This window comes from Perissodus microlepis, chromosome 4 (genome assembly GCF_051167445.1).
Source record: "Perissodus microlepis isolate ML-2025 ecotype Zambia chromosome 4, ASM5116744v1, whole genome shotgun sequence".
In the NCBI taxonomy this organism is placed as follows: domain Eukaryota; kingdom Metazoa; phylum Chordata; class Actinopteri; order Cichliformes; family Cichlidae; genus Perissodus; species Perissodus microlepis.
The window spans coordinates 2,134,557-2,147,122 of record NC_140464.1 but is presented as its reverse complement, the minus strand read 5'-3'; the positions used below and the strand labels follow the sequence as shown (position 1 = coordinate 2,147,122).

The 12,566-nt window shown below is 43.9% G+C and overlaps 1 protein-coding gene across 2 annotated transcripts; it reads left to right on the top strand.

The window, feature by feature from the left end:
• The first annotated feature begins 593 nt into the window (after positions 1–593).
• Positions 594–11,334, top strand: LOC146387981 (transmembrane protease serine 9-like). 2 transcript variants are annotated; one of them, XM_084925033.1, is made up of 10 exons: positions 594–695; positions 2,399–2,419; positions 2,609–2,771; positions 2,907–3,172; positions 3,774–3,919; positions 4,006–4,444; positions 4,612–4,783; positions 8,486–8,739; positions 8,877–8,974; positions 9,182–11,334. In XM_084925033.1, exons 1-10 carry the CDS (start codon positions 641–643, stop codon positions 9,539–9,541), a joined length of 1,974 nt encoding a protein of 657 aa, XP_084781159.1. In that variant the 5' UTR covers positions 594–640; the 3' UTR covers positions 9,542–11,334. The 2 variants fall into 2 exon arrangements, with proteins under 2 accessions (XP_084781159.1, XP_084781158.1); XM_084925032.1 differs by having other exon boundaries at positions 2,904–3,172.
• The last annotated feature ends 1,232 nt before the right edge of the window (positions 11,335–12,566 follow it).

The following is a 12,566-nucleotide window of genomic DNA, read 5'->3' as shown; positions in this document are numbered from 1 at the left end:
TGAAGCTAAAGTTTCTCAGTAAACATTATAGATGTCCAAACTCGATATGTTCTTTGAGTCTACATTTTAGTTTATATTGGTTAAACGTATCTTTAAATAAATTTTATTTGACTTTCAGTAATAATAATAATAATAATAATAATAAAAAAGGATGATACAGCCTTTATTAATCCCACAGCTTGGAAAACAAGAAAATGCATTAAATTAATGTCTGTGATCTTGTCTATTTTTAAAAACAAGATTTTGAAATCAAGGGCCAAGAGCCTGTAGACTCTCCTGTAAATGAAATTCTGCTGAGGGGATGAAAACAAATGACATCTGAGAAAAGGTCCTCAGGTAAACACAGCAGATTAAAGAAAATGCTTCAGTCTGTAGCAGGGCTTTGATTTCCTGATGTGAAATGAATAATTAATCCTAAAAAAGTAAATAATTAGTTCAAAAGTTCAACATTGCTGCCTGAAACCTGAAATTCCTGTTTAATATAGCGTGTCTGATGGGGGGAGGATCAGGTGAGCTGGAGGGAAGTGTTGGGCGTGTCGTTAGACAGGTGTCTGGCAGAGGTGTGTTTAATGCAGACAGAGAGGAGGAGGAGAGAGGAAGGTTATTTAAGCCTCAGCAGGTCTGGAGGTATTTTACAGCGATGGCTTTCTACAAAGTGATGTGTTTGGCTGCCGGGCTGATGCTCCTGACCCAAGGTAAGAGCTCTCTGCACACACCTGCATCAGGTACGACTCAGAGGGCGAAAACACTCAGGAGCACATCGCTTCACTTTAAAGTGACACTGCTGCATAGTCATCACATTTATTGAAGAAAAAATGTGTGTCCGTTTATGGTGACGGCTGAAGCAGTGATGACAGGTTCCTTCATCATGGTTCAGGGCAGGAAGTGAGCGACATACTGTGATGGCAATACACCTCGCTATGAGTGCAAAACGTTTGTGTTTTCTAAACACTGACTGAGAATGAATCCACAGAAGCAGAGCAGGCTGTCCTAATGAACCATGTAGTGTTTATGGAGGGTGGCTAAACATATATTCAGCTGTAGAAACATCAGGCGCTTGTGCTGAGCTGAATGTTTGAACTACAAACACACCCTCCTTTAACATCATGTCAGCAACTGCAGTAATACAGCAGTAGTATTAGTATTACAACGTGCAGCGTGTGTACAGTATTTCTCTGTGTGGGTTCTGTCTGAGAGATAAACATCATCAGTGTTTTCATCCTGTTGAGTCACACAGTAACCAACTCCCCCCCCAACCCCCCCCCCCCCCCCCCCCCCCCACACACACACACACACACTTACAGAAACTCTGTATGTTAATGATCTTCAGAACAGGTGGTAAAAACAGTCTGCTGTAAGAGCGAGCTGATCTGGAACAACAATATGAGATGAATAAATTTTGCATTGATTTTAAAATTCTTTTACTCACTTATAAAATCTTAAATAACACTGCGCCTTGCTATTTAAAGAACTTTTCTACGTGTTTAATCCTAAAAAAGCACTAAGATCTTCAAACCAGATGCTCTTAATGCAACCTAAGTCTAGGCTGAAAACCAGAGGTGATCATGCCTTTGCTATTACAGCACCTAGACTGTGGAACAATCTCCCTATTGCCATTCACACTTCTTAGTCTATCAAGTCTTTTAAATCTTGCTTGAATTAATCTTTTTACCCTGGCGCTGTCTTAACTTAGTTTGACTATCATTTGGCTGGCTTCTAACTTTGTCTTGTCTTGTGTTGCTGTTTGGTCGATTTCTCTTATTTTATTTATTTCCTAATTTGTGAAGCACTTTGATTGACATTGTTGTTTTTAAATATGCCATATAAATAAATTTTGTTTTGATTTGATTTGATAATCAGCTACTGCAAGCTAGCTGTATGGGAGCATCACTGACACCTGATAATTAGTGCTCAGTAACACCCAATTAAAATCCTAGAATTTCACCTAAACTGGAGATCAGCCTTCTTGGACAGTTTGTTCGTACAGCAGCCAAATTATTGGGTAGACGATGTCATTAAAAACAGTCCAGAGGTCCAGCTCAGGGACTCCAGTTAGCTGAGGTGAGGCCTAGCAGAGAGCTAGTAGCTACAGCCGCCTGTGTCACCATCCACCTTTCAGCCAAAGAGACCACGCCCCTAATAATGTAAACTTATTAGTACAGTTTAAATAGGTGAGTTATAAAAACAGGTGTTTTGAAGGAGCAAACTATGGGGACTGACTCACTGCTGCCTCTACTGGACAACAGAGGAACTGCAGGGGTTGGCTTCATTTCTCAGAGGCTTGTTTATAACTAACCACAGACACTCAATTTTCCACTACTATTACAGACAGTGAACTAATCACAGACAGATAAATGGAGATTTTTAGTTTTAAAATGGTTTGTTTTCTGTGTTTCAGAGTCTGAGTCACAGCTGGATGGTAAGATAAAGTTTCTTTGTGTAATGATTTACTTTTATGTGTAATAAATCTTTAATTTCATACGAATATTAGTTTGTGAGTGAACTGTAGACTCCCAGGGTCACTGTGTCCTCACTCAGCAGTTTGTAATGCTGAGAGTTTACAGCTCATACAGTAATGCTCACTCTGTGTTTTAATGTCGGTCTTCAGTTTGTGGTAAGGCGTCTCTGAACACCAGGATTGTAGGAGGACAGGTGGCCCCCGATGGCAGCTGGCCCTGGCAGGTCAGTCTGCAAAGATCTGGGTCCCACTTCTGTGGAGGATCCCTCATTAACAGTCAGTGGGTGCTGACTGCTGCTCACTGCTTTCAAACGTGAGTAATGAGGCTGAAGCTGAACACTAAACATGATTTAAAGACGCTGTGAAGTCAAACTTTATATATCTTTTCTCGTCTATAACAATTGTAATAACTGTGCACTGTTTGTGTTGCTCCTGATGATCTCAGCAGTACTACAACCGGTCTGACTGTGAATCTGGGCCTTCAGAGTCTACAGGGATCTAATCCCAATGCAGAGTCTCGGACAGTAACACAGATCATCAACCATCCAAACTACAACTCTGATACCGATGACAACGACATCTGCCTCCTGAGGCTCTCCTCACCGGTGACTTTCAGCAGCTACATTTCTCCCGTCTGCCTGGCAGCTTCAAACAGCTTCTTCTACAGCGGTGTTAACAGCTGGGTCACCGGCTGGGGCAACATTGGAGAAGGAGGTGGGTCATAAAGACACCTGATCGCTTTTAGAGAAATGATGACAATAATACAGGGAACAAGTTTGCTGTCTCAGAAATATTTAGAGCAATAAAATATTTCCATGAGGTTAAATCTGTGCAGAGTTCAAAACAAGAAAGAATAATTATGTGAATTAAACAGTCTGGAAGTGCTGGACCTGCAGCAAACATGCTGTCTGCACGATGATGTCAGGTCAGAATGATCCTTGGTTAAAAGAAAGTATTCTTTCTGTGTATCTGACACTGCCCCCAGGTGGTGTTAGACAGTTACTACATGTTGACGACCATCTACTGTCTGTGTGTCAAGTTTATTTCTGTATCACGTTTAAAAACAGCAGCTGTTGTGCTTCATCTAAAATACTCAAATAACATAAAACAGGACAAGATGACAGAGCGGCATCAAAGTCATGTGACTGTGTTCTGCAAAGAGCTCTAACCCCAGCGGACAAACATGTTTCCCCATCTTTGTTTACACACATGACTACACTTTGTTTTTAAGTTTGGAGGAGCCGCCCTTTTGTTTGAAGGTTAATCAGTCACATGTTATTTATTACAAACTGATATATTTATTTTACCCCTTCAGTGTCGCTTCCTTCTCCACAAAACCTGATGGAGGTGGAGGTTCCTGTTGTGGGAAACAGGCAGTGTAACTGTGACTATGGAGTGGGATCAATCACTGACAACATGATCTGTGCCGGGTTAAGTGCAGGAGGAAAGGACTCCTGTCAGGTGATTGTTGTTACCCGTGTTTGGCACATTTTCACCTTCTACAGTTTCTTCTCCTCAGCTAACAGTAAATGTTTCTGCTCTCAAAGGGGGATTCAGGAGGTCCAATGGTGAGCAAGCAGAACGGTCGCTGGATTCAGGCGGGAGTCGTCAGTTTTGGGAGAGGCTGTGCCAGGCCGAATCTTCCAGGAGTCTACGCCAGAGTATCCCAGTACCAGACCTGGATCAACAGCCAGATCTCCTCCAACCAGCCGGGCTTCATGACGTTCACGTCCACTGGGACCAACAGTGACCTTAGTGTCTCCTGCACAGGACTGCCACCAGTGCCAACCACCACCACTACTCCTACAACCACCATCACTACCACCACAACCACCACACCTACAACCACCACCACTACCACCACAACCACCACACCTACAACCACCACCACTACCCCTCCAACCACCACCCCTACCACCACAACCACCACACCTACAACCACAACCACCACCCCTACAACCACATTGCCTCCAACCACTCCCCAATGTGAGTTTCCATCACATTAACACTTTGTTTCCTTTAAACTTTTAGATAATACAGCTGCTGCTCTCTGACACTTTCTGAGTTCTTCACTACCTGAACTTGAAGTGATGGTTTTGTGTGATCCAAGTTTTTCCTGCCTCTTTCTGTCTCCCCCTGGTTCTTCTCCTCAGCGGTGGTCTGTGGACAAGCTCCAAGAACTTCTGGGATTGTGGGAGGAACCTCAGATGCGACAGCCGGCTCATGGCCGTGGATGGCGAGCTTACAGAAGAATGGAAGTCACGTGTGCGGTGGGACTCTGGTGGCCTTGGACTCAGTGCTGAGCAACGCCAACTGTTTCTCAAGGTGAGTTGCAGCTGAAGTTGAAGTTTGCACAGACGATAATTCAGTTCAATGGGTGAGTTAGTCAGTATGTTACCCTCTGATTAGTAAATTCTCTTTCTGATGTTAAACTGAGCAATTTTTAAGAGTTTGGAGTTCAGACATAAAGAGAAAAGGGTGAATCTGACAGAAGAACTAACACACTCATTGGTGACTGAGCTTCAACAGGGAATCAGTTTGAGAACAGAAAAAAAACCCCACAGCACATGAGTCAACACATCTCACAACATAGAAGACAAAAGCTTCGAAGGGGGGTGTGTGGTAGTGTAGGTATGTGTCAGTGTACTCGTGTGTGTGTGTGTTTGTGTTCAGCTGAGAGAAAGTGTCCCTTCACCCGGTTAGGCAAAAGTCAACAATCTTCGGTCGACGTGGGTGGCCTTGAATGAGAGGGGAGAGTCACAACCAGAGATGGGCAGTAACGCATTACTTGTAACGCGTTACTGTAATCGATTACTTTTTTCAAGTAACGAGTAAAGTAAGGGATTACTATTGCAAAAATGGTAATTAGATTACCGTTACTTTCCCGTAGGAACGCTGCGTTACTGCGTTACTAAAACCGTGATTTTTTGCGAGAATGTCTCATGACAGTGACGTAAGCGAGTGCGACGTTTGTGACAACAGCTGTGTGCAGATCAACAATGGATCATATATGGAGTGCGGGAGAGAGTATGAGCGTGCAGCGTTTAAAGCGTGGAAGTACTGACCTTACTTTGAGTTTGATTCCATAAAAAGTGACAAAAACATTAGTGTCCGTTGTGCGTGGGAAGAAAACTTCTTTTTACAGCGAAAAAACCCCTAAACTTCCAAGCAAGCTCCGAGTAGCTACGATGTAATGGGAAACTCACAGAGAAACTCGCGGATTCTTCCACTGACCGCTGCGGCACACCTGCACCAGGTTAAACCTCCGCCTGCCCTACTCCTGCTTTACAGGTGAAAATAGAGCAAAAGGACTGCTGAGTCTTTGACTTTATTTATTTTCTGCTGTGTTTTACTTGCATCTATTTGAAAGACTGAGTGTAAACACACAAAAAAATATATTTTATGTGCTGGAATGTGCAGAAAATAAGTTTAAATGTTAAACAAATTTCTTCCAGTCAGAGAATGTTGCAGATAATTAAATTTTTGCTTGATGCATAAAGTTAAAAGATTAAAACTAATAAAACAAGTTTTAAAAAGAGACTTTTCCATTTGATTACATTTTGTATGATGGATTATGCAGAAAAAGTAGAATTGGGCTGAAAGATCTATCGCTTTATCACCTATTCAGGTTGTAAATCATGTTTTTAAAAAGTAACTAAGTAACTAAGTAATTAATTACTTTTGAAAATAAGTAATCAGTAAAGTAACGGGATTACTTTTTTGGGGAAGTAATCAGTAATTAGTTACTGATTACTTTTTTCAAGTAACTTGACCAACACTGGTCACAACACAGTTTTGTTATCTAAGAGAGAATTATTCCCGTCAGCTTTTGCCTTGAGCATCCAACTGGCACCAGGGGGGGCACATGAGATGAAGATGGTAGTTGTTTTGGTTAGTGTGAACAAACTGCTTCCAGTTTTACAGTAGGTCTAATGTCCATCACTGGTCACCAGGTCTCTCAATTCCCGTTGTTCTTCTTCAAGATCTTATCAATATTGCGTAGTACTCACAGCCCTGCCATTATCTATCATGTCAGCCAGCCTTGTGGGATTTTGAACAAATGAAGCTGCTTCTTGTTCTTTGATAAGCCGGTCCGAGCCAGCCCCAATCAGCCAGAACTCTGTTGGCATAGAATAGAATAGAATAGAATAGAATAGAATAGAATAGTCCTTTAATTGTCCCACAAGGGGAAACTTGGATGTAACAGCAGCAAGAAACACACATATACAAACAAACAGTACACAGGACAGAAACATACACATTTTTTTTTACATATTTATATCAAGGACAATGGTTACCAAAAACAGAGTACTGTTTAGAGGTAATTATTAAATAAAATAAAATAAAATACAGATAAGAGGCAAACCCAGGTTGTAGAGTGAATCAGTTGATAAAATATTGCAGTTACAGCGCTGATGTAAACATCTATGTTTGTTGGGAGCAGTTCTGATTGTGCAGTCTGACAGCTGCAGGGAGGAAGGACCTGTGGAAACGCTCCTTCATGCATCGAGGATGCAGCAGTCTGTCACCAAAGCAGCTCTGCAATTCAGCAACATTTACATGCATGGGCTGGGAGACTCTGTCCATCAGAGATGTTATTTTGGCCAGAGTCCTTCTGTCTCCCACCACCTGCACTGGGTCCAGGGTGCATCCCAGAACAGAGCTGGCCTTCCTGATGAGTTTATCCAGCCTCTTCCTCTCAGCTGCCGATAAACTGCTGCTCCAACATACCACACTGTAAAAAATGACAGATGCCACCACAGAGTCATAGAAGGTCTTTAAAAGCGCTCCCTGGATTCCAAATGGCCTCAGCCGCCTCAGCAGGTAGAGTCTGCTCTGACCCTTCCTGTACAGAGCGTCAGTGTTGTGGCTCCAGTCCAGTTTATTACTCAGGTGAACACCCAGGTACCTATGAGAGTCCACTATCTCAATGTCCACTCCCTGGATGTTCACCGGTGTCAGTGTGGTGGGTCTGCGTCTCTGGAAGTCCACCACCAACTCCTTGATTTTCCCAGTGTTGATCAGCAGGTGGTTCTGCTGACATCAGTCCACAAAGTCCAGAGTCCACTGTCTGTACTCTGAGACGTCCTCACCTGTGATGAGGCCGACTATGGCAGAGTCATCAGAGAACTTCTGTAGGTGGCAGCGTGGGGAGTTGATGGAGAAGTCTGCGGTGTAGAGGGTGAAGAGGAACGGTGCCAGCACAGTTCCCTGTGGGGCCCCCGTACTGCAGACCAGCGTGTCAGAGACACAGCCCTGTGACCTCACATACTGTGGGCGTTCTGTGAGGTAGTCCAGTATCCACTGGGATACTGATGTTGTCCTGTTGCAGCTGCTCCTCCATCTTCCTCCTGTATTTTTCCTTCCCTTGCCTTATCTTTCATTTCAGCTTCTTCTGGACAGCTCTCACTTCCAGATCTGAAGACTCTCTTCTTCTCCTTGGGGGAGCCTTAATTTCAGGATTCATCCATGGCTTGTTGTTAGAAAAACACCGTACCTTTATGATGGGTACGGTGTTGTCCACACAGAAGTTCATGTAATCCGTAATGCAGTCTCTGATGCTGACGCTCCCACTCAAGATGCTCCCACTCAAGAAAGCCATGACCTGCTGTTATTTCTTAGCTAGTACGGGAGGACTGTCAGCTAAAGCTGGCTCAGATGAAGTGCTCAGCCTCTCTCTTCCATAGGCATCAGTCTATTGGTTATGTTTAATAAATTGTCTCAAATTTAGGTGAACTTCTTGTGTGGACTCTTTTCTTGTCCCTTACTTTGAGACAGTTCATGACATCATTTAACTTCTGTTGTATTTTGTGCTGTAGCAGGTTTTCAATTGGCTAGTTCTTTCTTCAGTTGAAGTCTGTTTGACCTCTCAGGGCCGTTGTAGCTTCACCTCTTTAATAAGACCCAGGCCTGAATGTCACCAGGTTCAAGTCTGTAAAACTTGGGTCCCATGAAGTTGAGTGTGAAGGTGTAGATCTTGTTTGAAGCTGATGAAGTTTATGTTTGTGTGCTTCGTTCCTCCCACAGCTCCCCTGTAGCGTCCGAGTGGACTGTCGTGTTGGGGCGTCTGAAGCTAAATGGATCCAACCCCTTTGAGGTGACGCTGAATGTGACAAATATCACTCTGAGCAACACGACCGGGACCAACATAGCCATCCTCCATCTATCTGCCCAGCCCACCCTGACTGACTACATCCAGCCCATCTGCTTGGACAACGGGAGAACCTTCGCCGAGGGCTTGGCGTGCTGGGCGGCCGGTTGGAGTCCTGGAAGAGGAGGAGGTGAGTCAGCAACATGAAGGCTGACAGAGTTCTGCCCAGACTCTGCACCAGTCCATCTCTCAGATTACACATGTGGACCACTGCACTTACAGTTTCTTAGTCAAACATCAGGATTTTCTTATCTTTCATGATGTTAGCTGAGGAAGTTATGCAGCAGTTTCAGACCTCGGTGGTAAACTGTGGGAACTCATCATCGAGTGAGAGCATCTGTACAGACGTGTTTGCACTGCAGCAGGTAAATGACTGGATTCTTCTTCTTCTTATAACACTGTCTGCTGACATGTTGTTTATTCTGGATCTTGGATTTAGCTGCTTAAAAGTAAATATAATAATCATAGTCCAAACTTTCTGGTAACAAAGGTGTATTAAACTCTTCCTTTGAGTCACAGGAAAATATAACATATAAGATTAAAATAATAACTGACCCTTCCCGTCTGTTCAGGGTGATTCTGGCGGCCCGCTGATGTGTAAGCAGGGCGGCTCTTGGTTCCAGGCGGTCGTGTTAACAGCTCCAAGCCCCTCGGCCAGGAGAAGACGAAGCTCAGTCATGACCTTCTCCAGAGTGAGCTCCTTTGATACCTTCCTGATGAAGACGCTGGGGACACTCTTGTCTCCACCCTCCACGACCACCACCACCAACCCCACCACCAACCCCACCAGCGCCTCCAACGCCACCACCAACCCCACCACAACTACCTCAAGCCCTGTACCACAAAGCAGCGGGGGTCGTCCTGCTCACTCCTTCATCTTTGTCTTCTTCCATCTCGTCAGCCTCGCCTTTTGTCTCCAGCTCTTCCTGTAGAGAGTCTGACTTGATCGACATGATGTGATGGACACAAATGAATGTGAACAAGCTTCGACTCTAAGACTTTACAGGCTTAAAGCTCTGCCTGCTAATTTTGACTTGATTCTTAACTGATTATCTACAAAGAGCTCAGTGGTGACGTTTGGGCGAGTTTACTGTCGGCTAACGGCGCCTTAGGTGCTCCACTTCCAAGAAAAGGAAGCTGGTTGTACAATGTGTGGCTTGAGCTCTGACTCACAGGGGCTTTGAGCTGGACTCTGGTTTAAGGGTGTAAAAATGAAGAAGTTCTTTAAACTTGCACTGAAGCAAATGTTTAGAAGTTCACGTTTTCTTAAGCTAAACAGATCATTAGTGTGTCTGCATCACTGTTACTGTTTCATATATATCTCTATATTTTAATTAATGCAACAATGAAAGATGTGAAATCTGCATATTTTATAATTTTTTTCAGTTGTTTTTTTTTTTATCAGATACTGATCATTGTATCTGATCATCACTGTGAACTCTGTTTTCAGGACAGAGTAGATTAATTGTAACCTTACAGTCACAAACATATTGATGATTACAGAGAGAACTGAAGTTATTCTTGCAGTCTTTGGCTACGTCCACACGTACACGGGTATTTTTGGAAACGGAGATTTTCCGTTTTCATTTTAAAAAATAATCCCGTCCACACGTAAAGGCAGAAATGAAGGAAAACGCTGCTAGGAACATGCCAAAGCAACAGGTGGCGATATATTCCTAACCGTGCAGAAATGTTGGCCAATCAGAAGTCTAGAAGCCTCGGTGGGAAAAAGTAAACAAAGCTGGGGCATAGAAGCAGAACCGAGTCGTATGTGTGGAGGGACAGTAACTGTGTGTGTATATGTAAGCATTTAAACACTGCAGAGAGTACAATTAACAGTAACAGTATTGTAGAAATTCATTTCACCGAAACAATAACGTGGCGCACAGTGTGACGTCAAAAAAGGCGCACACCTTTGACGCTGCGTTTTCTCAGTTTTTCTCGTCCACACGTAAACGCAAAAACAGAGTTTTCGAAAATCTCCACCCTGGCAGGCGTTTTTAAAAATCTCAGTTTTCAGTGACCGAAAACGCCGTTTACGTGTGGACGAAAGGTGCAAATGCATAGAAAAATCTGCGTTTTCAAAAATACCCGGGTACGTGTGGACGTAGCCTTTATCAGATTTAAAGAAGCATCATTTAGAGATCCTGGAAACAAGGGGACATCGATCGGACTGTCCCTCTCCTACCTCACATCTGGGCCACAAACACTTAAGCACTTAAACAATATTTGCTTCGAAAACTGTTAAATTGCACTGAAAAAGAAAGTTATTTAAATGAAGAATAAACGAATAAAAAATTTCTTGTAAATGTGTAAATGTAAAAATACAAAAACAACAACAAAGAGCTTTGTTTTTTTTTGCTCTCCGGACAAACTAAAGAGACAAAATAACGTGAATAATTTTCTTCCAGTTTGTGGTGCATTGATCCGTCTCTGTTGCTTTTGGTCCTCCTTTGCTCACTTCCCTTCTCTCCCCTGTCTGATTACCTGTTTCAGAGGTGCTTCCCTGCTGGTCTCGCTGCTCTCATGTCAAATTCTCAGCTGAAGGAGGTTTGTTGGTTATCTCACCTGCTCTTTGTGTTGTTTAAGGCTGAAGAGATGCCAGATCGCTGCATCAGCAGGGACCTGTCCAGTATTCAGAACACCTCTCGACTTCACAACAGTGTTTGTGTCCACGGAGCTGCCTGCGATCGCTCAGTCAAAGCTCTTCTGTCTGTTGAAAATAGAAATAAACCCTGGTAAACCCTAAACACTGGTTTTGTTAAAGAACAATCTGGCCAAACATGGATTCTGACGCAGGCTGTCTTCAGGAAACCAAGGAGAGCAGTGGGGAGAGCAAGAGAAGGTACTCCGTCACTTTGGTGCCAATCCAGCTCTTCTCAGACTTTTCCACCTGCTCCAGCAGACCCCATTGGAAACAGCCCTGCCGTCGTCACAGCTTTTTATTCCAGTGCTCCCCAGTATTCAAACCACTCTGTTACTCAGACTTATTCCTCTGACTTGTCTACAATCACCTGCATGACACACTGAGAGGCAGAGCATGGCACTGGGTCCACCCCTTCATTAATGTCAATGATGAACTTTCTAATGATGAATCTATCAACAAATTCAAGTCTCTCTGTGGCTCAGCTGCAGGGCAGGGTGGTGCAGGGGAGGGTGGTGCAGTGAGTTCAGGGGGCAGTGACAGATCATTCTGATCACGCCTCTCCTGTGTCATTAGCAGCTTGAGCCCAGAGAAGGAGGAGTTGGAGCAGCTGACGAGGAGGCTGAGTGGCATCAGCAGCTGATGGCAGGAGTCAGGGCGACGGTGACAGTGGATGTGGGACTGATCAAATACACCCTCAAATAAACTTAGACCAACCTTAAAAACTAAGTATCAAAATAATGCTGCTACCCATAGGTCAGGTGAAACCTGGATGAAGACTAAATCCAAAGTTTCTCTGTGCAGTCATGTGTGTAACCCAGAGCTTCCCAAAGTGTGGGGCCCGCCCCCTAGGGGGGACGCAGAGTCATTGCGGGGGGAGGGGGGGGTGGTATGAAAAGGAAAAAAACAAAACGCTTGGACAATGCTAGCATAATGGACAGGTTCACACAAACGCAAAGCAGGAGATGAAGCGTCGCTGAACATGTTTCCAAACCAACTCCATTCCAAGCCAAAGACTAGAAAATATGGTGAAGCATATTTTCATATACTTTGGTTTCACCTGCACAAGTGCCGAGGTAGGCCTCCCCTGCAGAATTAGTTTTCCCTGTCGGATGCACGCGCTGGACTGTTCAAATCACGGACAAACAGCATCCCACATTCTTGATTTTTAGTTCACAAACACTTGTTGTAATGACTAACTACTCCTGACATTTTGGAGATGTTTGCTCTTTATACAGTAAAGTTACAGCAGGATTCAAATAACATCAGGCTGATCCTGCCACAATTTGTCCCCCGGTTCAAATCACGGACAA

What these genes read in the sequence shown, in the direction of transcription:
- LOC146387981 (XM_084925032.1), top strand. Translation starts at nt 641, where the DNA reads ATGGCTTTCTACAAAGTGATGTGTTTGGCTGCCGGGCTGATGCTCCTG. An exon ending in GCTGATGCTCCTGACCCAAG is followed by an intron (nt 696 to 2,398) that starts GTAAGAGCTCTC and finishes TCTGTGTTTCAG; the next exon opens with AGTCTGAGTCACAGCTGGAT. An exon ending in GTCTGAGTCACAGCTGGATG is followed by an intron (nt 2,420 to 2,608) that starts GTAAGATAAAGT and finishes GTCGGTCTTCAG; the next exon opens with TTTGTGGTAAGGCGTCTCTG.